General features: G+C 39.7%; 1 protein-coding gene across 1 annotated transcript in view; it reads left to right on the forward strand.

Annotated features, from left to right (window-relative positions):
• Window positions 1–27,517, forward strand: part of ANKRD55 (ankyrin repeat domain 55) — a 91,666-nt gene that overhangs the window by 61,362 nt on the left and 2,787 nt on the right. Inside the window, exons 8-11 of the mRNA XM_081052868.1 lie at window positions 9,913–10,097; window positions 15,227–15,394; window positions 18,968–19,626; window positions 26,440–26,532. Coding sequence (XP_080908994.1) covers window positions 9,913–10,097; window positions 15,227–15,394; window positions 18,968–19,626; window positions 26,440–26,532 — 1,105 coding nt within the window. The remainder of the gene's footprint in view (window positions 1–9,912; window positions 10,098–15,226; window positions 15,395–18,967; window positions 19,627–26,439; window positions 26,533–27,517) is intronic.

Consider the following 27,517-nt stretch of genomic DNA (forward strand, 5'->3'; position numbering starts at 1 on the left):
GATTCCACATATAAGTGAATCACATTGCCTATGTCTTTCTCTGTCTGACACTCCACTCAGCACAGTATCCTCCAGGTCTATCAATGCCATTGCAGACGACAAGAACCCATTCCCTTCCATGGCCAAGCAATATTCCATCGTATATATGTACCACCTCCTCTTTATCCCTTCATCCATAGATGGACACCCAGGCTGCCTCCACATCCTGGCCATTGTAAACAAGGCTGCAATGAACAAATGGATGCGCACATCCCCTCAAAGCAGCATTTTGGTTTCTTCAGATAAATACCCGGAAGTGGGATTACTGGGTCTCTTTTAATAGCCTTTGTTTTAAAGTCTGTTTTGTCTGGTATAAGTATTTCTACCCCAGCTGTTTTTCATTTTTTTCTGTTTCCATTTTCATGAAATACCATTTTTCCATCCCTTTACTTTCAGTCTGTATGTGTCCTTTGATCTGAAGTGAGTCTCTTATAGGCAGCATATGTAATGGTCTTGTTTTCTTATCCATTCGGCCACCTTATATTTTCATTGGAGCATTTAATCCATTTACATTGAAAGTAATTGGTAGCAGATATGTAGTTACTGCCATTTACTATTCATATTTTTTATCTTTTTCTGTCTTAAAGTCTCTAACATTCCTTGTAATACTGGTTTGGTGGTGTTGAACTTTAGCTTTTTCTTGTCTGGGAAATTCTTTATCTGTACTTCAATTCTAAATGATAGCTTTGCTGGGTAGAGTAATCATTGTTATAGGTATTTGCTTTTCACCTCTTTGAATATTTTGTGCCAATCGCTTCTGGCCTACAAAATTTCTGTTGAAATATCATCTAGAAGTCTTATGGGAGCTCCTTTGTAGATAACTAACTGCTTTTTTCTTGCTGCTTTTAGGATTTTGTCTTCAACCATTGGCATTTTAATTGTAATGTGTCTTGGTGTGGGCCTCTTTGAGTTCATCTTGTTTGGAACTCTCTGTGCTTCGGGCTTGTATGTCTATTTCTTTCACCAGGTTGTGGAAGTTTTCTGTCATTATTTCTTCAAATAGGTTTTCAATTACTTGCTTTGTCTTGTCTCCTCCTCATACCCCTTTGATACAAATGTTGGTACACTTGATGTTGTCCCAGAGGCTCCTTAAACTATCCTCATGTTTTTTATTCTTTTTTCTTTTTGCTGTTTTTATTGAGTGTTTTCTGCTACCTTCTAAATCACTGATTTGACCCTCTGTTTCATCTAATCTACTGTTGATTCCCTCTAAAGTGTTCTTCATTTCAGTTATTGTGTTCTTTATTTTTGACTGGTTCTTATTTATGTTTCCTATCTCTTTGTTGAAGTTCTCCCTGAGACCATTGAGCATCTCTATAACCAGAGTTTTGAACTCTGCGTCTGGTAGATTGCTTGTCTCTATTTTATTTAGTTCTTTTTCTGGAGTTTTGTTCTCTTCTTTCATTTGGGAAATGTTTCTTTGTCTCCCAATTTTGGCTTCTTCCCTGTGTTAGGTAGGGCTGCTATCTGTCTCAGTCTTGGTAGAGTGATCTTATGTAGTAGATGTGCTGTGGGACACAGTGGCACAGTCTCCCTCATCACTTGAGCCAGGAATTGCAGGTATGTCCCTTGTGGGGGTTGTGTGCGCCTTCCTATTGCAGTTGAGCCTTGACTGCTGCTTGTATGTCAATAGGAGGGATTGACCATCAGGCTAATTTGTTGTGAGGCCTGGCTGTGACTACAGTGGAGGAGCTGTTGTGTAGGGGCTGACCCTACAGAGCAGGATTTGCTTTAGCAGGGCCCTGGTACCTTCCCAGTCAGCCCTTTGGGTGTATTGTCCTGGGAAGCAGCTGGGTTATGCTCTTGCTTAGTCTGAAGCTGGCCACCAGCCGTGCAGCCCTGGGGCATCCTGTGAGGGTACCTGCCACAGGCCAAGTTCAGTCACAGCCTGTGCCCTGCCTGGGGCCATCTGATATAAACCATAAAGAGTCTACAGATGGTCTCCACCTGCAATGAGCTTGGAAGTGCCTTGAGAGGCCACACTGTAAACTGAGGCCAGCTGCCACTATTGCTGGGCTTGGGGCTGTTCTGCAAGAGGTACAGGATACAGCAAAGCCAGATACTGCTTGTTTGGGTTTTGTGAACCTTTGATGGTTTTAGGAAAGTCCACAGCATAAGCCAAGAGAGGTTGATTGGATGGAAAAGCCATTTGAAGCAGCTTGGGTGTGCCTGAAATTTGGGTGGGGCAAAGTCTCAGGGAATCACCAGGGCGGGGCAGACAAATCATGTTAGCCAGGTCGATGGAAACTCAGGTATGGCAGCTGCCTGTGTCTGCAGGCCAGGATGAGGGAGAGTTCAACAAAGAAACAATGGGTTCTACCAGCACTTCTGTCTTGGAGAAAGCTGCCTCTCCAGCCCTTACCCTGCAGCCAGACAACTTAGTTCCTTCCCATATGTCCCTGGTGCCTTTCTAGCTGCTGTCCCAGTGCTGGAGCTGGAGCTAAGAGGGAATGAGTCTGTCAGTGAGACAGTCTGTCAGCGACTAAGTCTGCTCAGGTCTTTAAGAGGAACTCCAGCTGCCATCTATCACACTCAGTCACAATCTCCCCTGGTTTTCATAGCCAGAAGTTATGGTGACTTCTCTCCCTGGTACTGGAACACTGGGCTGAGGAGCTTCCTGTGGGGCTGGGACCCTTTGCTCCTCTGAAGGGAAACCTCCACAGTTGAGATATCCCTCTTGATTTTTAAAGGTCTCACAAGGTTGTGGGACAAGCCCAGTCAGCGTCTCTGCCCCTCTACCAGTCTCGAGGTGGCTTCCTCTGTATGTCATTAGAGGTAGGACTTTTGTTCAGTTAGACTTCAGGCAATTCCCAATGATGGTTGTTCTGTAGTTTTGTCATAATTTTGATGTGGTGATGAAAAGAGGCAAGCACGGTGTTTACCTACTCCACCATCTTGACTGGCTGATATTTTTCAAAGCGTCCCCTCCCTCCAGGAGATGTAATATGGAATTAGGGTAAAAACCGTTATGATAAATTAATTCATATTGATTGGTGCTAAAACCCTATCTAGCCCTACCCAAAATATTTGCATTTGACCATGATTTTGTATAAGCATAATGTGTCACTCAGTTTTATACTCAATCACTTAATAAATATTTATTGAGCACCAACTGTGTATCTGGCATTAAGAGTAAAAAGATTAACAAGATGAGTCTCTTTTATAACCCCTACAACTGTATATAATATTGTATGTGTGGATATATGAATATGTTACATATACTTTTCTGAGGAAGGAATCTGCAACTCTCTTCAATTCCTCAATGAGGATTGGTGACTACCCCCAAAAGGTTAAGAATCACAACTTCGGGAGGAACCATGTGCCCTCTCCCTCCCTGTGGTTAGTAATAAAATTCAGAAGTGGTATGTTCTGCCCTTTACACTGCAAAGAAAACTAAGGGTAATTCCAAATGTCAGCTGAAACCATAATTACATTTGCCTACTTTAGCCTTCTTATTCATTTACTGTGCTTCCCCGAAAATAAGGCCTAGCTGGACCATCAGCTCTAATGCGTCTTTTGAAGCAAAAATTAATACAAGACCCAGTCTTATTTTACTATAATATAAGACCGGGTCTTTAATATAATATAATATAATATAATATAATATAATATAATATAATTAATATAATATAATATAATATAATATCAGGTCTTATATTAGAACTGACGGTACGGCTTGGTCTTATTTTGGGGGAAACATGGTATAACATAAGACCAGCATTGTGTTCCTTTTAAAGTTTTTCCACATGCATGAGTCTATTTCCCATTGTCATTTCTTCCTTTCACCAAACTTCCTGCTTTTTTCTAGGACCGAATGAGAACACATTTAAAGCTATAGCACTTTGAAATAGAAAACATTCTGTATTTGACCCAAATAACCAAAGTAGTAAAGATTTGAAACGTTGAGTCCACAAAGTAATCTAAGTTCAACTTTTGCCCCCATTTCTCAGATCCCTTGGTAGCTGGTGGTGCCCTCTAGTGGGCCCATTGCCCTTACTCGCCTGCCCCATCTGCCCAGGAGACCCCACTGCCAGACTGTCTGGGCTAACACAGAGCCCTGTCCTCATCATAGTATCCCTTGATGGTAGTTCAGTCCCTTAGAAACATGTTCTTGCCTATCTGTAATGATACCAGCTTCTCAGGAGATAAGTTTTTTTTCCCCCTAATGATAGGAATTCTTAGATCAGTGATAGATCAGGTCAGTGAGAGGGGCAAGTATTTACTGCCCCTCAAATCTCACCACTAGCTCCTGTCTCCACTTATTAGAAAATATGTTTATTTGAAATCTTTCTCAGCAGTACTTGTTTTTGTTGTTTTCAGTGCATTTTTCCAGGGATGGTAGGAAGAAAAGAACTACACTAGTATAAAACAACTATTTCATGTTTCTTCATTCAGTATGTGATTAAGGAAATTAAACACACACACATACACACACACACACACTCACTCACACATTCACACTCACACTCACACATAAACCCTTATAGATATTGAATATAACCTTCAAGCCCCTAGTGCCTGAGACTGGTCTGGGTAAGCATGGAATCTTCCTTCTTCCTAAGGCCATCATGATCTGTGGTCAACTGATTAAATTGTGGTGTCAAACATTTTATAAATATACTTTAACCCTAAATATATTCAGAATGCCAAAGGTTACTTATAAATGTCATATACCATAGATCTAGTTCATAAGGGTCAAAAACCTTAGAGCTGGAAGGGACCATATTCAATCATTTAGTCCAATCCCTCAGTTCACAGGTGGAAAAACTAGTACATGGGGAGGTTGTCTTTGCCCAAGGACCCAGCACCCATGCAGGCATCCAGCACCTACTCAGGCACCCAGGCCACATGACTCCCAGTGCTTGATAAAAGGAGGACTACAAAACCACATAAGCCCAAAGTAAACAAAGAAAAAGTCACATTTATGAAATCCATTACCCTGGGAGCAAAGACTGACCTGTTTAGGAAACTGGACTCCTGAAGGGTAACCTAAGTTTAAGGGGCGTGCATGTGTCATCTCCTAAGTGCACAGTCGTGGAGATGAAGGGGGTGGGCTGAAGAAGGAAAAATGGGGACTCGCGTAGGAGTAAATACAGGTAAAGAAAGGAGTAAAAAGATAACAAATGGAGGGAGGTAATAGGGAAAAGAGACAGAAGCTGAAAAGGATGAATAAAATTCTGTTCTGATTGACTTTGTCCATAGTTCGTAAGACTTGTTTTACTCATTTATTTATTTATTCATTGTTCAGCAAATATTTATTGAGAGTTATGTTTTGCTAGGCTGAATCTCAGCAGAAACATTCCCAGTCATAGTTTTGACAAGGACAATGCAGAGATATCATCCCAGAGAACTTCATCTTAACCAGACAGCTAGAAGTAGAAACTAGACCCTTTCTACACACTACTACAACAAAAAGATTTTTTTTTCTATAATAAGCTTTAGGACACCAGTGAAATGAAGTAGTTTAGCAGCTGAGAGTCACCATACCTCATATCTCCCGCATCCCATTTCTATTTTCCACTTGTTCTCCATGGGAGTCAACTCCAGGTTCAGGGGTATAATGGCCTCTGGAGTCAGGCCAAGCAGAAAGCTTGCATCCAAAGGGGCAAACATGAAGATGGTTTAGACTCTAAGCCAGGATACTGGGTACTTTCTCTCTTGATTTGCCTCAGACCCTTAACTCTCTGATGTTCATGCCGAGTAGACTAGTAGATCTTCCCCTCCAGCTCCCTCCCCAGGTGACATTTCTGGTGCCAGCTGAACTGATGGGCCAGTGTGCTTCTCATAACACAAAACCACCCAGCCCTCAAAGAGCACCATGTGGCCTAAAACCCTAGCCTCTGCTTTATATAGTCACCATCCTGGGACAAGTGATGCAAACAGGCCCCTACTTCCAAGAGAAGGAAGGATATTGGAGTTCCCTCCAAGAAGAAGCCACCATAGAACTAATTCCCCAGAATGTTAATAAATAACCACAAGTCCTAAATTGCCCACTGAGACTCCTTGGAAGGTCACCTAGAATAAAAAGGGTCCACAATCAGGATATTGGAATCTTGTTTTTTGTGAGTCTATCTGTAACAAAGATATTATACATTAATTCAGCATCCTTTGTGACAAGGCTCCTTATAACTTCCCCTCCCTCATAAGGTGTAAAGAGAAAATGACTAGGACTCTGTAGTTCCCAGCAGCTTTCAGAGTATATGAAGGCAACTTTATTGCCTGTGGACTAAAACAAAACAAATACAACAACAACAAAAAAAACACAAATAAATCCACAGTCCTTATCTTGTCACCCAGTGTAGAATTCTAAGGCTCCATGAGAATAGGATCTATACAGTGTTGTTACTTCCCCTATTGAATGACATTCCTACCAAATGGAAACCCATTCTTCATTCTTCCTAAGGGCACTTCTGGGCATCATCTCATTTCTTCTCCCCTGGTGCTTCTTTTCTCTGTGACTGTCCCTGGCCTCCCAGGCCTAGAGCCTACCTTTGGCTGACACTCAGCCCAGCTTGCCAAGAAGGGAATCCTGTTACCAAGAGCGACAGAGATGGCCTCAGCTCACAAACTAAAGCTCTCCAGGGCTCTCTCAAATTCTTGTGAGGATGCACCATGGCAAACCCTTTAGGAGAGGATGTTAAAGCACCTAATACTTAACTCTAAAAAAGGTTTCTGTTCGTGAGGCAAACATCATTCTACTGATGTAGCCAGTCTAAACAGCAGTTTTCACTTTCATTCCCCCAGTATGAACATGCAGAATCAAATAAACAGACTGTTCTTTAATCGGAGACAGGATGGTGGAGTAGGGAAGTGTAAGGGCTCTGCAGACACACTCTTAATTATGGCTCTGCCACTTCTTGGCTGTGACCTTGGGCAAGTTACTTAATCCCTCTGAGCCTCCAGGTTCTCCTCTACAATACAGGTATAAGAGTTCCTACTTTGTGGGGTTATTGTCAGAATTAAATGAGTGAGTACGTGGAAATGCTCGGAACGGTGCTGGGCACAGAATACTTAGTCATTAAATGTAGTTATCACCATTATTCCTGGAAGAATCTTCTTATAAAGGAAAAGAAAATACAATGATTATGTTATAAGTGAGAGCCAAGTATAGAGGCAAGGAATTTTTTGGAAAATTCAGGAGAAAAGGCATTTTGTAGGAAAAGAGGAAGGTGTGGGAGAGTCTTCACTTATCCAGAGAAGCTGTGCAATGTTCCAGCTCCAAAGGGAGCTGACTGGGACTGGCTAGCCAGTCAGGATCCCAGAAGAGGCAGACTCAGGGACCCTGGGCTGCAGGCCCTTATACAGTTTGCTACTTCCAAAATGGCTTCTCTGAGGGTCAGGTGAGAAGGCAGGAAGAGCGAGTATAAGGAGTAGGGTTTTGTTTTTTCCATCTGTGCTTGATGCTCTCTCTTCCATTACAGTGCATTTTGCCCTTTGAACCACCTTGGTAACCTGAATTCCTTTGCTCCTTTGCTCTTCCACAAAATTGTAAACAAAATTAATTCATTGAGATGGTACTCTTTTTGCTTCTATTTTCTTTTTCGAACGACTAGCACTTTTTAAAAGGGGGGTGAGGGTGTCTTGATTGTTTCAAATATATTTGAGACCCCTTCAAAATATGTTCAAGTAATATCAGGGGAAAGAATCTTAGAAAAATGGATGAAGTAGGCATAAAAGCTAAGATGTGCTTAATGTAGCCGACTGATGGCAGGCATGCCATAGGACTTAACCAACAGATCCAAATTATTTAAAAGTCATTGTTACACAAAAGAAGGAAGGAGGAAGAAAGAGAATGTAAGAGGAAAGGTGAGAGGGAGAGAAGGAATAATGTCATAGACAGGGACAGCTTTATGGGCGTGCGACCAATACAGTCATAAAGGGTCCCATGCTCAGAAGGGAGCCCTGTGCTTAGGGTGCAATGCTCTGTGGTCACCATCTGGAAAGTCTTAAAATTATATCTTTGAATTTGTGTTTTGTAAGTGAGGTCTGATTGGACCATGGAGCCTCAGCTCACAGTCCTATCTCCCTGCTTCCCTGGCACAGACTCAGGGAGGGTGGAAAAAAGCACATGCAGGGTCACAAAATGGGGCCCCGGTCACCTCTGAAGGTTTGCACTTGTGGTACGAATCCCCAAACCAAGGGAGCCCAACACTCAATAGGAAATAAAATCACCATGACAGGTCAAGAATAGCAAGTGAAAATCACTGACAGGTTATGAGAGACACAATGGAAGAAAGGAATAATTTTTTCTCTGCTATGTGAACAGGAGACTGCACATTTTCATTGTGCCCTGGACCTCACAAATTGTTTAGCTGGCCCTGGTTGTAGCATTTAACATCCATTCAGCACTCTTCCTGGAGCTCAAAGTTAAGAGATTTAAGTGGCCCCTGGCCCTTGGTCCTGCAAGAGGTTTCAGACCTGTTGTCAGCTGCTGCTGTCTTCTGATACAGTGGAAGCACATGCAGGGCTCAATATGTGAAGGTTCACTGTGAAGTCAGTGGCAAGCTGAGTAACAGGATATCCGGAGAACCATAGGTGCAAACGGTGGGGGGGGGGAGGGGACAGGAAGAGCGAAAACAAACCGGTGCTGTTCCATAGAATTGTGATAACTGACTCAAAGGTTCTAAAACACAACCCTGGGGTCAAATAAACAGAGAGAATACAGTGGGAAGAACACCAAGAGGAAATTTTATATGGGAAAATTTATTATGAGATAGCTTTTGAACAGCATTTGGAGGATACAGAATTGCATCTTTTACAAAATTCAGCTCTCTCTTCTTGCCCTGAGCCTGGCCCTCCTGGCTCCTAGAACCATGTGGTTTCTCCCATTTCCTTAACCTGCTTTTCTTGGCTCCTATGGGGACTACCATTCTACCATAAGACCTTGTGGGTGGAGTTAAAGGGTCTTCGTACGGATTCCTTGAGAAAATCAAAATGCTAATGAATTGTGTAGTTTGTTTTATAATCTTTGCACAGACACAAGGAGAAATCTGAAAAATAAGAGTTTCCATTGTGTAATATAAAACTAGAATTTTTTTATTGGCCACTGAAGATTTATTATCTTAAATTGCAAATGCTTATGCAGTATTTATTTTTTAGTCCAATGAAAGATATTTAACTCCAACAATATGCATAGCATTTACTTACTTATTCAAGCTGAAGAGATGTGGAGCACACTCAAGGAGGAACTGGTGACTTTCAACGCTGGGACAGGTTACTAAAGAGTGTAGAATAGCGTCCCTTCGATATAAGATAAGAAGCTTATTATAGACCAATACAGAAAATGGACCCAATTTAGATGTTGCCTGAAGTTCTCTCCTTCTCAAACTTTTTGTTTTATTTATTTATGGATCAGCTACGTGATTATGGTCCACTTCCTTTCACAAAGGATTTGGGGTGATTTCAATTTCATGACAACTACGGGGGGTCATTTTGGTCATCATTATGCCACCAGTCAGTACTCATCACCGTCACTTTGTTGACATTAAAATTAACTGTCAATTTCTCAGCAGTCAACCTCTAGAGTCAAGGGAAGAAACAAAACAAATAGATTTAATGAGCTAGTTATTGTCGAGGTGGCCCAACCTCCAGTGAGCTCTGATGTCAGTCAATTATACCCGTTTTTAATTGACGTCCTCCTTGGTTCGCTAATTATGGAAGACAATTTAGCTCCTATGGGAGAGAAAAATCTCTGCAGTGACTTGAAATGAGAGGAAATTTGTTGGAGAATTTGATAAAATGTATTTTCTTTCTTTTTTCCTTTTCTTGTTTTCTCTTTGGAGTGTTTTCACTTTGTATTTTTATCTTTACATGCACAGACAGGGAAGAGCACTGGATTGCACATAACGAGCCTCCTTTGACTCTGTTTTCCAGAGTGGAAATAGAATTCTGTGTTCCATCATTCTGAGTCATCACCAGGGTCCATCCATAATCAACTATGATGATGAGAGTGGAAAGACGTGTGTGCACATCGCCGCAGCAGCAGGTTTCAGTGACATTATTACCGAACTGGCAAGAGTCCCTGAGTGTAACCTGCAGGCTCTGGATGTGGATGACAGGTATCCAAGGCAATTCAGAAAGTGTTGCAAGCTACCACTCATCTTCTCCAAATGCCAATCTTAACATAAAGAACATGTTTAAGGAGTTAGCTTATATGACTATTTCTTTATTGCCAGTAATAGTTACACATGTGCTGTGACAATAAAAACTGCTCTATTTTCGTCAGGGCAGGAAAAAATCATTGTTAGGAAGAGAAACACTGTGACTGCACAGTATTGTCAGAGTTTCCACTTTTTGCTAAATGTTCTCAGTGTTCTCAGAAGACTTTCTGTATGTGAGCTTCCTGCTCTACACACTTTTTGTTCTTAACAGTAAATCTTATTTTTTTCTTCATTCCAGGATTATGTCATAAAATCAACAAGTTTTGTTATCCAGACAAGAGCATAATAGAGACTTTGTATTCAGAACTAGATGTGACCTTATTAGGATTGTTTTCAATCATTAAAGAGGTATTGGCATAGAAAAGGAAGCTAGATCCAAGTGAAGAGAATTAACTCAGGAGTAAATAGCAACTAAATGAGAGCTTATACCCTTATTTTCCCAACATAGAGCTTTTTACTGTACAGTGCCCTTCATCCATAATCAGCTGTTAGAACTTTTTAATTACAATGCTTATCTAACCTTTGTTTTGGTTAGACATTGAGTCAATGGACATAGAATAATGTAACAACAAACAAGACTATTGAAAATAAGTATAAGATTTACATGTTATGTATGGTATTTTTACCCTCTTTTATTGAAGTGCAACATTAGCCACTTACTAATCCTGATTTTAACTACCACAAGAAGCATCCCCTGCTTCCTGATACCTGAAATCCTTGTAACACAGGGAAAAACATTCTTGAGTTCCACATAAATCTCAGAAGCTGGAGATGATTGACATGAAAGTATAAATCATTGAAAGCAGACCATTTCCTAAGAGCAGATGTTGATCATGAGCAGGTAAGAAAGTACAAGGACTTCAATTACCTGGAGGCTGGGAGGGTGGGGGGGAGTGAATGATCCAAAAAGAGAAGAAAGGAACAATTTAAGAAAGGAGGACTGAAGAAAAGTTTGCCTGCTTCAAAATACTTCTAGAATTAGCTCTGAATAGAATATTTCCCATTTTGTATTATCACACACTTAGCAATGAAAATCCAGTTCCCTGGGCCTCGGGGAAGGAAGTAAAACCAAGGGGGGAACAAAAAAGTACAAAATATAGGGTGCTATGAGAGTTCAAAGTGAAGTAAAATTTCAAGGAGAGTCTAGTTCCTGCCCCAAAGCTCAACTCACATGTTTCATGCACTGATCATATCTTGCCCTCTGTTTTGTTTCACATTTTCTGCATCATGCAACTGTGCGTTCATGTTGAAACTGTAAGCTTGTATCAGTAGTAGGATTTTTGAGAAATATTTTTAGGTTTTAGTTCTTTAAGCATTTGTAATAATTGTGACTTCCCTTTCCTTCTTCTCTTTACTAGTGGAGAGAAAGTTTTTGTGGAAAGGGAAGAAAAATAAGGCAGTGGTTTAAAAAAAAAAAAGGATGAGGGAAAAAATGAGGGAACTAGTCCTTCTGGATATCAAAATACATCATAAATCTATGATATTTAAAACATGGTGGGACTAGCGCAAGATTGATGGCACAGAACACATAACCCAGAAGTAGCTTATGTAGCTTAAGTGTCCCAAATTTTATCAGTCTCTGAGGTCACACTTTCCTTTAATACCCAACTCATTTATCTTCAGGAAGGACCGTCTTTTATCAACCTCTCCTTTCTACACATTTCTGGAATTCTCCAGGGAATATTTATAGGTTCCATAAATCATTCCTTGGCTACTGATATGTGTCAACCAATACTGCATTCCTGTATCCATCATCTTCTACCATTCAGAGGCTACCTCATCAGCCCACTGCTCCTCTCTGATGAATTTCTTCTGAATCATGCACCCTGACTCTCCACTCCTCACTGTGATAGCTTAGACCAGTCTGTTTACCAGGCTATCTGGAAGCTCAGAGATAAAAAAGTAACTATAGCTTAGGTAACCTAAAATTGGATATTACAGATTGCCCCAAAAGACTCTATGTGTATTATTAGTTAGAAGTTTTCTATATAACCTTGTTTCTCTGCAGATTCATTTAAGTTTTCCCCCTTAAATTGTTCTTCTGGACCTCTTTTTCCATGTTGATGGTCAGAAGAATTAAAACAGTCAGTCTTAGCAATTATCATGAAAGAGTATTTCACAGTGCTCCAAAGTAAACTGTCACGTGTTAGTAAACCTAATTAGATTGATGTCCACCCTTCCATCAACTGAATTTATTGGCAATATATTGTTTAAACAGGTGGGCATAATCTGGTAAGTGTCACATCTAGTTTCATAGTAAATATTGTCTGGAGACCTCTCTCTTACTGGAATAAATCACATCTGCCACATATTCAAATAAGCAGTTTGATTGATCACTATATTGAAAAATACATATATCGTCCTATTAAGTGTTCTCAAATTGCTGCCCATAGCGTAATCCGAGGAGAAGGAGAAGGATGTTTGATTTACCAAGGACACAAACTGCACATGGGGACTCTGGACACACTGTGGATATAGCTACTCCAAATACTAAGGCCCAAGCTCCTTTACAGATAGCCCCAACTGAACCCTACTCTGCCCAACCCCCAAGTTGCCTCATGTCTGAGAGACCACTTGGCTCCCCCCACAGTTCCCCTCCCCAGGGCCCAGCACGAGGCCAAGAAGAGGCCTTCCATGTCCTCCTTTCCTCCTCTAAGATTGGTCCTTTCCTAGAATGACCGACAGGAAGAACAGGCATTCTCTTCATGGGAAACCCCATTTATTTTGCCCTGTGCCCCTCCTTAACTTCCTATAGTCCCATTGCCTAGACACACTACACAGACATTCCCCGACCCACTTTTCAGTAACTCTGCCAAGGAAGCAATGTTCTGGTCCCCTTTGCTCTTGGGTCCAGTGGCCCTTCATGCTCTTATCACCCTCTTGTGACATCTGCCTTGACAACTGAGGGAGAATTATTTCTATTGTTGGGGAAGGACTTTGCTCCAAATCTGCTCTTAGTTCTGCACTTGGTTTTGGAAACAGAAAGACACTATTTATCTTATCTATCCTGCTACATCCTTCCCCTGAGGTTGAGCACAAAGTCAACCATTTTCTTAAATGGGAAAGAGGAAGGGTAGGAAAATTGTATATAGGTCAGGATCTCAAAATATGATCCAACCACATTAATAAATGGTGTTGAGAAAGTTGGCTATGTAATTGAAAAAACAGTCCGATTGGCTCCACACCTCACCAAAATGCACACATAGACACATGTGCAGTCTTTTTAAATCCAAATTAGAAGAAAATATTGATATTTCAGTAAATTTACTTTTCTTGGTGTACAGTTATATGAGTTTTAACACATTCATAGATTTGTGTAACCACCACAAACAAGATTCAGAACAATTCCATCAATTCCAATTTCAACTCAGGTTTTCCTTTTGTAGTCAAGCCCTCTCCCATCTCTAAGTTCTGGCAACAGGTTAGTTCTCTTCTCTCTGGTTTTGCCTTTCCCAGAATGCCATGTAAACAGAAATATGCAGGATGTAATCTTTTTGTGATTGACTTATTTCACTTAGCAGAATGCATTTGAGATTCATCTATATTTTTCACATAGCAGTAGGATGTGGAAGGATCCTTCCTTCCACAGTAGGATCTTTCTTATTGCTGAGTATGAGTTCATTGGATAGATGAACCACAGTTTGTTTATCCACTCACCTGTTGAAGGGTATTTTAGGTTGTTTCCAGGGGCAATTATGAATAATGTTGCTGTGTACATTCACGTATAGTTGTATGAACATAAGTTTTCATTTCTCTAGCTAAATATTTAGAAGTGAGATTGCTTGCTCATATGGTTAAATATATGTTTAATTATAGAAGGAACTGACAAACTGTTTTCTAGAGTGGCTGTTAGCATTTTGAATTCCCCCCAGCAATGTATCAAAGTTCCAGTCATTCCATATCTTCCCCAACACTTGGTATTGTCAGGGTTTTTTTGTTGTCCTTTTTTTAATTTTAGCCATTTTAATAGTTAATATAGTATCTCATAGTTTAATAGTATCTCATTGTAGTTTTAATTTGCATTTTCTGAATGACAAATGTTATTGAGCACCTTTTCACGTGCTTATCTACCTTTCATACATCTTCTTTGATGATGTATCTGTTCTGATTTTTTGCTAATTTTTAAAATTGGCGTGTGTATTTTCTTACTCAGCTTTGAAGATTTTATATATTCTGAATATAAGCCCTTTGTTGGATATGTGATTTTCAAATATTTTCTCAAGTCTCTGGCTTTTTTTTTTCATTTTATTAAGAAAATACTGGCTTTACAATTTAATAAATGTTTAAATACTGATGAGTATTTTATTTACCTTCTGACTGATGAAGGTGTTTCTGAGCATAAAATCATGAAAGAAACAAAAAAATAAAAAAGTAATTAAATGTGAGTATTTTAAATTTTTTTTAATGGAAAAATCACTAAAAACTTAAAAGTCAAGTAACAAATTAGAGAAAACATTCACAAAAGCATAAAAGACTGATACACTTAATATGTACAAAGCCCACATAAATTGAATCACTTCAATAGAGAAATTCAAACAGCAAATAAACATATATTTCAAAAGTTGAAAAAAAAATAAAAAGTTGAGCCTCACTATGAATTAAAGAAAACAAGTGAAATATCATTTTGCCTACCAAATTGGCAAACATGGTAGTAACACTCAATATTAGGGAAGCAGTTGGGACATAGCTTGTAGAAAGATAAGTTGAGTCAATCTTCTTGGAAGGCAGTTTGGCACTAAGTATAATGAGCCTTAAAATTGTTCGTACTCTTTGACCCACTACTTCCTATTCTAGGAAATTCTCAGAAAAACCAGAGAAGGCGGAAGGCCAGGGAGTACATAGAGCTAGAGGAGAAGCCCCAACACGTGTATGCGTGCCTTCATCCTGAAGGCCCATTTAATGCATACTATTTCCATACTAAATAGCAAGAAGTTTTTTTTCTGCTGCCATCTGACTTAAGCAGGAGCTACTTGCTGGCTAACCATTCATGTGCTCAGACACTTGTGTTTTTCCTATGTGGTCCCCAGGACACCTCTGCATTGGGCTGCAGCTGCAGGAAAGGCAGAATGTGTGCAGTCTCTGCTAGAGTTGGGCATGGACGGCAACCTGCGAGACATCAACGAGAGTACGCCCCTGGCCTATGCCCTGTACTGTGGCCACATGGCCTGTGTCAAGCTCCTCTCCCAAGAGAGCAGGTGAGCGCAGCTGGAGGCTCATTTCTTCTTCCTCTCAGATTTATAAAATTGGATGAAATTTTTTTAATTGCCAATGTGCAAAACCAGCAATAACTAAATAATGGTGTTTGCCATTATCCAAATATAGTGATATGTTCTTAATTCTGTGCAACAAAATGAACGTTTTAAGCCTGAATACATCAGCCTAACATTCACTCATCTCTTCTTTCCTTTTCCTCCCTTTCCACTTCCCTTAATGACATGTTCCCTAATCTTCTTTTTGCCTAAATCAGCAGTTTTCAAACTGTTTGTTCTCAGGACCCTTTTACACTATCAACAATTATGGAGGACCCCGAAGATATTTTATTTATATGAGTCATACATATCAAGATTTATCAGCATTAGAAATTAAAACAGAAATTTTTAATAAAATATTTATTTAGTTATCCATTTAAAGTAATAACAAGCCCTTTACATTTGCATGTTAACATAAATACCACATTTTTAGTTAAAATAACCTGTTCTTCAAAACAAATAAAAAAATTGCAATGGAAAGAGCTTCATTGTTCTATATTGTTTTGCAAACCTCTTTAATATCTTAACAGAAGCTTAGTAGAATATAGCTGCATTCCCACTTCTGCTTCTGCATTAAATTTGTTGCAAAACATTATTTGATTGAAGTGTGAAAACAATTTGGCCTCACATAAATATGTTGTTGGACAAGATAATATTTCAATAGCCTTTTCAGATATTTGTGGATCCCTTTTCTTTGATATTATACCAAAATTTGAAAAGCAGGAGTTTCCTAAAGGTTAGTTGCAATGTGGACTCAGTCTCCATATCAGTGAACTTTTTCTACTCGGTTCCATTCCATTAGTTTATCTTGCACTTTAAATGGGTCTTATACCATGCATGATTTTATAACATCTGGCTTTAGTCCTTTGGAAAACATTGGTTCACTTAATTATAAATATCTTCCAAATAACACATTTCATTATATAATGTCAAAAAAATCACTTTTGTTAATATCATCACTGATATTAATTTGTTAATATCTTGTCAAAAAAGCCCTTATATATCAGGAAGCTGTCAAGTTTACACTGTGATTTCAAGTTATCCAAAATTCTAATTTTTTTTTTTTTAATTAATTTTATTGGGGTGACAATTGTTAGTAAATTTACATAGATTTCAGGTGTACAATTCTGTATTACATCGTCTATAAATCCCATTGTGTGTTCACCACCCAGAGTCAGTTCTCCTTCCATCACCATATATTTGATCCCCTTTACCCTCATCACCCACCCCCCACCCCCTTACCCTCTGGTAACCACTAAATTATTGTCTGTGTCTATGAGTTTTTGTTTCTCATTTGTTTGTCTTGTTCTTTTTGGTTTATGTACCACATATCAGTGAAATCATAGGGTTCTCTGCTTTTTCTGTCTGACTTGTTTCACTTAGCATTATTCTCTCGAGATCCATCCATGTTGTCACAAATGTTCCTATATCATCTTTCCTTAACGCCGAATAGTATTCCATTGTGTATATGTACCACAACTTCTTTATCCATTCATCTATCGAAGGACATTTTGGTTGTTTCCATGTCTTGGCCACCGTAAACAAAGCTGCAATGAACATTGGCGTACACGTGTCTCTATAGAGAAATGCTTTTATATTTTTGGGGTAGATACCCAGGAGAGCGATTGCTGGGTCATATGGTAATTCTATTCGTACCAAAATTCTAATTTTTGCTTGAAAGCTAGATTTTTGTCATTGGCAACAATTACTGTCAACTGTTTATCTTGAAATGACAGTCTTACTTTATTTTTGAAAAAATTTCTGCAAACATCCCACTCTCAATAACCATTTTCAGTCTTTAAGTCATAAAAAAGGTGTCCCCTGGCAAAAAGTGTCTAGTTCAGCTGGCAACTCAATTGTACAAGTGCTTTACCGCAAGACAACAATCATACTTTAGTATATAGTAGATGGTTTATGAGTACTTCCTATTTTGTCAAAAAAATGTATACTCAAGGATCAATATTTAATAAAAATAATAATTTTTACTGGCTATTATTAAGTTAAGTGATGATTTTTGTAATGCACGTCCCTTGATGCTATTGTCTTGATTTGTGCCAAGTAGCCCACAATTTCATCCCCTATCACTATTAGAACCTGTGGTGTAAAAAGCAGCACAGTGAAAAAGGCAAATAACATCTTGATATTATTATGAATAATGGTTTAACCTTATGAAATCCCTTAAAGACTGTCAGGAACCCCACCTCCAGAGTTCAGTGGACCACACTTTGATACTCACTGGTCTAAATCACAATGTGTAACAGGAGAAGGTGATAGATTATGGAAGATGCTGAAATAACATTAATTAGCACATAAGGCATATTCTATATAAGGAAACTTGAAAAAATGTTAGAAATCCCCCGGAGTTCTTTCTGGTAGTATTAGGAGTCCAGAAGTAGAGTTCAATATTTCAAAAAGCCTATTGGAAGGTGAAAGCAGGAAGATAAAAATCATTCATGAGAATAAAGATTCAATTATGTACTGTGTGACCTGTAGAAAAGACACTCATTATATGTAGCGGAAGTAAGTGGTGACGTTTTCTTCAAATTACAGAATACAGTATCTCACTCTGGAGAATAATGTTGCAATCTGGCGTTTAGGGTATGCACATGGGTCAGGTTTCATCGTTAACTTATACCACAGAAAGCATTAAGTCAACCGTGGCCTCAAAAAGGAATAACTCAGAATTTTCCAAGGAACAAAAGCAGAATAGTGCTTCAGGGAAACTCTCCACATAACAAGGGCCTGCCGGACAATGCTGACCTTTTTTCCTGTAGAATTTGCCTGCACATTTGGTGTTGCTCACTTTTCTTCTGCTGCCACACCCAACTTCTGGCATACATACTTCCTCTTCTGTAGCTGAAATCCAGATGGAAGCATCTTTCGTTGGTTTCCTTCAGTATACTTTTTTAAAAAAGTCTTTTTCAGTAGGAAATTTAGTAAAAACTGAAAGGGATACAAAAACACACACAAACGGCATAAAATGAACAGGCTTCCTGAGGTGGATAATCAGAGCTCTGCCCAGATCTCCTGGGATCCCTTTCAGAGAACATCTGAAACCGCACGCTCCTCCACTTCTGCAACTTCCGGCCTGCTTCTACTAGTTGAAGCTTGAACTCAACCCTTGGCCTTCATCTGTTTGACTTAAAGCTTACACTTTTACTGCCTGTCCTTGAGAAGTGGAAATGATGCTTTAAGGGATGCTTTAAGCTCTTTTCAGCTTCGTTTATTCCTTGGTAAAAACAGATTATGTAGGGATACATTTGGAAAGGATAGCCCCTAAGGGAGCAAGAGGAATCTAAGACATGTTCAAACTGGGCAGAGAAACTGACTGTGGCAAGGAACCACTTCTCAAAGGGGGTTACAGGTTCTTGCACATCACTTTGACTTGAGAGTTGTCTTTGAAGGACATTCAGCTCTGAGGCATTCTGCTCAAGCACACGGAACAGAGAGAGGTATTTTGGTTGTTGGTGGTGTCTACTTCCTATCCTCATACGGTATTGTTATTTTATATTCCCATAGAACAGAGCCTACTCGACCCCTTCCTTCCCAGAACAGTAGACCCCAGAAGGAGGGACGTTTCAGCATGCTCAATCAAATCTTCTGCAAAAACAGAAAAGAAGAGCAGAGGGCCTGTCCAAAGCCTCACAGCAGAGATGCACACAGTGGGGAGCATACCTCAGAAGTCGATGACATCATCACCACCTTTGACAGCGTCATGGATACCAACTGCCAAGAACAGCCTGGTGATCAGGTGGCTATGGTTGACTTTAAAAAGAAGATCTCAGAGCATTCAAAATCTCTCTTGCCAGAAAAGAAGCCTCTGACCCATAAGGGGCTTCCACCAATCAGAACGCAGAGTCTCCCACCCATCACTCTGGCCAATAACTTCCTGACGGCCTCCCATGGGTCTACTTCTCATGCTGGCCTGAGCTCTGGTACTCACCATATAGCCCAGCGATCTCAGAAAAGCCGAAGTGAGCAGGATTTATTGAATAACAGAACTGGTGCCCAGCTGTTGCTAGATAACCCCTGGAGAGGTGATTCTAATCAGGTGCTCTACAAAGCTTGGACTGTATCCTCTTCTGATAAGCTGCTAGACAGGTTGCTCACCAGCAGGTCCAGTCACCAGGAAGTCTCCGGGCCTCCATATCTTCCTCATCTACACAATCCTTCATCAGGTAATATCCTTGCTTCCTTTTTCCTCATTCCTGGCAGGCTCTATTAAGAAATGTCTCATACAATTTCTGAGTTAGGAACTAGCGTGACAGTAGTCTAGAGAGCAGAGCCAGAACAAAATGGGTGATCAGGGCCACATTTTTTCTTGAATCCAGTAGATTCAAGATTTCCAGGCTAGGAAAAACATTCTGCTTTTTCACCCTGAGAGCAATCATAAATAAAAAAAGCATGTGTCTTCTCATCTTCCCAGCATATATTTTATATACACATAGATTTATATACATTAAATACGTATATACCCCTTTTTCAATAAATGTATCACATTAAAGAATTTATACATATATAAGCAAGTTATATATCTATTTCCCCCCTTTTTAAATAAATGTACCACACTAATTTTATATTTTTTAAATTGTCCGCGGGTGATTCTGATGCACACCGGAGACTGGGAACCATTGCTGTAAAGTAGAGGCTGCAAAATAGCTTCCAAAATCGGTTTATTACCACCGTATCTTGTTCTGGTTTCAAGTGAGTTAATCGCTAATATTTAAAAACCATGCAGTTTTACATAAAAATTGAAAATTCTAGCTTCTCCTGAGCAATTGAAGAAAAATCTGGCAAGACCGAACTCAAATTCTTTCTTGGGAATAGTTGGCTGGATCTGAGTAACCACTCTCCCCTTGGATACCACCTGTACGTTACTGTTTCAGTTCAACCCAGTCTACACCACTTTCTAGTATCTCTTCATGGAATGTCAATTGTTCTTTTTCAATGTGTTTCTGTGATTGTCCTTCTTATAGTAAAATGATATATTTCTTGAACATATATTTCTGTCAAAAGTAGGAGAATGAAAGACTAAGAAGGCTATGTGTTTTGTGTGTGTGTGTTTTTTTTTAAGAAGTGGAGGAGGGCCAGGTTTCTTTGGGAATGAAGACTATTCCTTCCTATTAAATATGCAGCCTGAGTCTGGCTTTCCTCACTTATGATGTCTAAAGCCTGTGAGGTAGAGTATGGCTCCCCTCATATATATTTATACATATTTAAGCACAGAATACATATGGGTAAGCACGTGAAGGCTATTTTCCTGGTGACCGAGAAAAACTCCACTCAAGATTTTACTTCCTCCATAAAGCACTTTGTTGGTGGCATGGGTAATGTTTTTGCTTTTGTTCTGTGGAAGGATATGGAAGGAACGATATCAGTCTGCCATCTTTTGACACTTAGCGGCCTCCACAGCCTCGACCCAGACAGCTTTCTGGAGTTAATCTGGTTCTAGCTCAATATTTTCTATTTTGAAAATCTTTTTAAATTTTGTAAGTCTTGTTCTTTTTCTGTTCCCAAGGCAGCCTTGGGCCATCTTTTCTATATTAGTTTTTATTGGATTCAGCTGCTTATAACAGAATCCCAAAGTAATGGCTTAAACAATATAGAAGCTTATTGTTCTCATGTGAAAGAAGTCTGAGTTCGGTAGTTGTCAGGTGTTCAATGGCTTCACGATCGCCAGAGATCCATGATCCTTCCACCTGGGTGCTCCATAACTTATCATATGGCCCCCATCCTTGTTAAGATCACTTAACAATCCATCATGGCTAACAGAGCAGGAGGAAGGAAGTGGAGAGAGGGGAAAAAATGGATATCCCCCAGCTGAATCAGCTGCTTTTAAGAAGTCGTCTTTCATTAAGTCCCACAAGTCTGCTTATGTCTCATTAGTCAGAACTTGAGTCATAGGGTCACACATATCTGTAAGAGAGACTGGAAATTGTAGTCTTTTAACCTGGCACAGGCTGTCCCTCCAAAATTGGATTTTTGTTTCTAAAAAAGAAGAGAAGCTAGATATTAGATAGAGAACTAGTAGATTCTGTCACAGTGCCATCTAAAACGTTTGACATTATTTGAAATAAAAGAAAATTCAATAAAAGTCATTTGAGAATTTGCTTCACTTTTCCAGTGAAGTAACTTGTAAAGTCCTGGGGTGGCAAAATAGCAGAAAAGAAGAAGCAAATTTTCCAAGGGAATCTTAAATTACTAGGTGTGCCTGTATCAAAGCATTTGTTTTTCAAACTAATATTTTTGAGTGCTGACAATAACTAGGAGCCATTCTAGGCAACTGGGTCACAATTAAGATAAATCTCCCAAGAATCTGTAGCCTAAAAATGAGCTTTAAGGGATATGGACTTGCTAAAATGATTGTGCAACTGACTTTAAGTTGGTTTTCTTCTCATGTTTAGATACAAGATCATAGGGTTCTTAATGGAAAGGACCTCAGTCATTTACTCATTTATTAAACGGTTAAGTGTCCATCTTAATTTGTCAAGAGGCAGTACACTCCAGTGGTTAAGAAAGGGATTGTAAAGCCACACTGTCTGCATTCAAATTCTGACTCTACCACTTATCGCTGTTACTTAATTTCTCTGACTCTTTGTTTCCTTATCTGAAAAAAAAAAGGGGGGGGGACAAAATAACTAACTCACAGTGTTGTGGGTTGCTGTTAAGATGAAATGAGTTGACACGTGTAAAGTATTTACAGAGATGATGTGAACATAGTATTACATACACATGTTTGGTATTTTTAACTACGTGCCAGGCCCTATGTGAAGCAGTATGCCTTAGTGACTAACGAGGCATGAACTTTGTTGCCTGTTGGCTCTCAGATCTAGTCTTCTTTCTCCTGCTCGACTCTGTATCTCAGGGAACTACACTTCCCAGGCTCCCTTGCCAGCTGCTTCCGGGAGGCCCTGGTGGAAGAATGAGAGCAGGAGAAAGAGAGAAACCATGTAGTTGTAGGTAATGTCCCTCTGCTTCCTATGGAATCTCCAACAGTGGCTCTATCTCCCCCCAGCGCCCTCCCCACAGCCCTTCACTCTGCGGTTCTGGCACCCACTAGTTTCTGGGTCTCGGTAATACCATCCCTTTGCCTTACTCCTCCAGCCTAGAGACAGTTGTATCTGCCTGCTATCGGTACCTCTGCATTGTCCTTCTACACTGTGCTGTGTTTGGCTCCTCAGCGTTCCCATCACCTGTATAAGCAACTTTTTACAAATGAAATTCCCTGTTTCAGAGGTCTCTTGTTTTCCTGGACGAACCCTGATCAATAAAGCAAGATACATCATCTCCCTGGGCCACAGTCTTCTTACCCTCTAGCTCTAAGGCTGGAACCATTTGGTTTCATGGGGCCCTTTCCAGTTATAATTTGCATGGCCTAGAAAAGTTACAACAATTTGCTCAGTCTTGCAGTTAATTAGTGACATATTCAGAACTTGAACCCAGATCTCCTAAACTGGAAGGTATCACCATGGCAATGTATTTGTCCCTTTAAATCTCAAGTCCAGTTTGTTGGTATGCTTACCAATTACCTACAATGTGATTTTCTTAGAAATTACATTGTCCTCCCCCAAATAAAAGATTTTCCTGCCCATGAGTTTTATTTTTGTGGACATTTTTAACCAATTTGAAATGTTGATTTTAAAACTACTGAGGCTTCCGGATTACAATTGGAAGGGTTCACTTAAGTGGTTTAAGTTGTTAGTCTAGGCAGGTTGAAACTCAGCAGATTTCTCCATTGAGCTCCCATATTTGATGTGAAAGCCTAATGTGGTAAAGTAATTGGATACTATAAATCACACCGCTGAACCACTGGTTTGAACTTGGATGTAAATTTGGATTTTCTCCTTTCCTGCCCTGGGTTTAGCAGAAATAATATGAGCTAGCAATTGCTGCTGTTTGAATTCCTGGCAGCTCATATCCTCTGCTTGCATCAGCAACCCTGAACATTTAGCTGTAATGATTATTGCTTAACATTTATTGAGACCTGTCAGTGGGCTAGATGGAGAGAGATGGGAGGTGAGGCACTTATCCTAATGAAGGAATTTAGAGCACATCAGCTTAATTCATTGAGAGCAGCTTTCAGAGAAAATGGAACAGAAATCTCTGAGGTGTTTGCTACCAGCCTGGTTATTTACAAGCCATCACTAGGAAAGTAAGAACATGCTGGCATCCTTTCTCCCTCAAGAGAGAACTTCCTTCTCCAGAATTTTCTAGACTATCCCAGCAGCAATGCATTCACCACCCCGTGTAGGTCTGATTATGTGACCCTTCTGTTTAAACCCATCAGAGGCTTTGCTTCTTTCTGGGACAGAGATAGATTCTTTAGCTGGCAAACAAAGTCTCCCCAGCATGGTGTGGCCTCACCTACAATTCTCATCTTCTGCACCTCCTATCTCTAGTCCTTTTTCCCTATCTCCTTGAACAGTTCCTTGAATATCTCTCAGATCCTTAACAACAACTTGCCTTTTCACTCTATAACATCTTTGTCTATGTTATTTTTACCTTCCCTTGGCTGTGTGCTTGACAAGATTCCTACAATCTTTTAAGAACCGGCTCAAAACTCACCTTCTATGTGGAAGTCACCCTGACTGCTGTAGGAGTTGTGGCTCTTGCTTACTGTGGATCATAAAGAATAGCTTTACCTTGTTGAGCCTCCTCTGGGGCAATGAACTATGTACTTCCCCTTCAACAACACTGCAGGAGAGGCGGTTTTATCCCCATTCTAGAGATAAAGACATTGAGGCACAGAGAAGTTAGCCCTCCTGCCTAAGGTCACAGAGCCTGCTAGGAAGTGGCAGCGCACACATTCTTCTGCCTTCTCTTTTTACTCTCGAATCAGGAATAAAATGAGTACACAATCAGGAATAAAGTGAGTGCTGAATTTACTACTTGTTTTAATTATTATTAATCCTTTATTCCCTCTGGTTCCCTCATTTAACTGGAAACCTTTCCTGCCTTTTTATTCCAGGACAGTGTTCTTCAACCCTCTCCCCTCAGGCTGAATGTTCCCTGGAGGTCCCTGCAACATTGACAAGGGAGCTTTGGGCTGAGCACAAACTCCATCCTTCAATGAGCCAAATGCCACTGTAAAATGAAGTTTAACTCTCCTCCCACCTCCCAAATCACTGCTACAGCCCCTCTCTGCCCACTTCTTCCGTCCTGTCAATATTGCTTGGGTTCCTAGGGAGGAAGGATAGCAGGTTTAGGGTCAGTTGGAGCCTAGGCTCTGTCACTTCCCCTAAGTGACTCTGAGCACTTCGGAGAACTTCCAGCCACAGGGTTCTCATTTGTCTAATGAGGATGATAATAGTATCTGTCTCACAAGGGACAGTGATTGTTAGGATTACATGAGATTGTGCCTACAGCATTTAGCCCAATCCCTAACAATAGGAAGTGCTTAATAAACATAATTATCATTATCTCATTTCTTCGTTTTGCAAATTTCTGCTCAAATGTTCATGGATAAATAAGGTATGAGCTGATATGGGTTTTACTGTAATTTTACTCAGGAAGGCTTTCCTTTTAAATAATGGCTTATCAAGTTATTTGACCTTCAGAGACCAAAGGAATAAAAATATAATGGCAAAATATCCACCAGAGAGACTGGAAATTTTGTTCAGTCTTCATCAAATGGCAGTGCTCAGGAGGCTGCCCTCCAGATCTGCCATTGGACTCACCTAAGCAGATGAGAGGCGGATCGTGGCGAATGCTCTCCTCCCGTTCCCCATTCTAATGACTACTTTGCTGGAACAGAAGACTTAAGCCCTATGAGCATTGCTGTAGTGATTCTGTTCCTGCTCAACTAGTAGGCAAAAGACCAACTGAATATGTGGCATGCTGTCCAGGAGACCATGTTAAACAACCCATAGAATAAAACCCATACTTGCTAATGTTTATTGAGTGTTAACCCTGTAAGCTAAATGCTTTACATTTGTTCCCCTATTTAATCTTCATGACAACTGGAAAAGACAGATACAATGATCTTCATCATTTTACATATGAGGAAATTGAGGTTGAGAGAGGGCGTACCCTGTGCTCAAGCTGGGAATTGAGCCTAATCCTGTCTGACCCCAGACCCCAAGTTCCTATGCATTTTACCTGGTCAAATTTTAAATGGACTTAAATAACTTGTGTGTTCCCTCTCTTCTATTTTCAGATGTTTGGAATATCCATCTCTTGTAATTAGTAGTGGGTTGATACATGTTTAACACCTGGCCCTCCGAGAAAAAAAAAATCAGTGTTTGCTGATTACCATGATGTAAATACTTCCACTGTGGCTGATGTCACGCCACCCGTGTGATATCAACCAGCTCACAAAAATTCCTGAAAAATTAACCATTGGCTCTCAAGAGCTGGGATGCATGTCTCCAATACAGCACTGCTTATAGTCTAAAGTAGATAATAATGATCTTCCAAGACTTTGACCCAGCTCCTATCTTCCAGCTCAGGGATTCTCAATCCTAGCTGCACATAAGAATCACCCAGGAGCTGATAAAAATCTGATGTCTATCCCAGCCCCAGAGATTCTCATTTAATTGATCTGGGGTTTAGCTAGGGCAGCAGTATTTATTTACTTATTTATTTATAACTCCTCAGATAATTCCTATGTACAGACAGGATTAAGAAACACGTCTCTAAAAGAGTATCTTACTCATCACCTACTCATTTATCAAAGATTTGATGAATAAATGATACGTTATGCTTTATTTTATTTTTCAAATTTTTAAGTGTTATAGAGTGGGTGGCCAACTGTGCTTGTTTATAAAATTTTATTTAAACTAGTTCATTTAAGAAATGGTTTTTGATACCTTCTCCTTTCATTTCAACAGTGACTGGTATATAATAGAAACTCAGAGTGTAGCTATTATTATCTTGTTAGTATTTTAAATTTAGTGATCTCTAACATCTTTTATGATTCCTTTATCCATTGGATTTTATAATTAGCACTTGGTTGAGTCTTAAATGATTGATGAAAATATGTTTGTCCCCAGGGCAAAATTTTCAGCATCTCTCCCCACACAGACCCAAAATCAGGGACCTTCCGTTCATCCGGAACAACCTGGCTCCTCTACCAGACCAAAAATGTGAGTATTATCAATCTTCCTCAGCTTCCTTTCATTGTATTAACATGTCTAGACACAACTAAATGTTATTTCAGCTTACTTTCATTTTTCAAGTAAACATCAGGTATCAAAACTTGTAAATTACAGGAAAATAGAACAGAGCCAGTCTTTAAAGATTCATCCGACTTGGTAATGCTTGTTTAAAAAACAAAAAAAAAAAAAACCACAAACGAACAAAAACAATCTCCTTCCCTGGAGGAGTTTTTGTGCTTGGATTATAAAAACTATAACAGAGTTTATTTTGCTATGTACTATTTAATGTGTTTAAGAAGGTGCTTTAAAAATTCTTAAGACTGGTCTCTTGACATTGGCTTCCTTATTATGAAGGACAGACAGAAATGTCATCACGTTTGTATTCGCAGGCTATGCGTTCCTAAAAAGAAAGAAATAATCACATAATACTGTCCATCAGTGTTATGTTTGGCATTATTGATTTCTTTTGTAATAATTTATACAAAAATTTTTCACAATATAAAATATTAATATAATCTATTTGGCCAGTGATTTTCAAGTTTGAGCCTTTCAAAGTATTGCCTGTCGTGCTTGTTACAAAGTAGATTCCAGGCTCCACACCCAGAAATTCTGAGTTTGTATATTTTCATATCTGTACTCTGAGGTAGGTTCCCATTGTATAGATGAGAAAATTGACTTCAGAGAGGTTACATGACTTGCTCAACATTACTTAGGTAGTAAATAGCAGATCCAGGAGCAAAACTACAGAATATTGTGTCAGCTGCCCCAGGAAACAAGCAATACTTCCTGGATTCTAATGTTCTTCCTTCCTTTTCTTCCTATCCTAGCCCACCCACCGGGTTATAACAGGTGCACAGGCATATATGCACAGACACGCATGCACACACACACACACACACATCTTAATTGCAGAGCTTAAATGATTTAGGAGCTGCCCTCACTATTTCAGACAAGTTCCTTAATTTTTCTGTAC

This window comes from Rhinolophus hipposideros (genome assembly GCF_964194185.1).
Source record: "Rhinolophus hipposideros genome assembly, chromosome: 7".
Lineage (NCBI taxonomy): Eukaryota > Metazoa > Chordata > Mammalia > Chiroptera > Rhinolophidae > Rhinolophus > Rhinolophus hipposideros.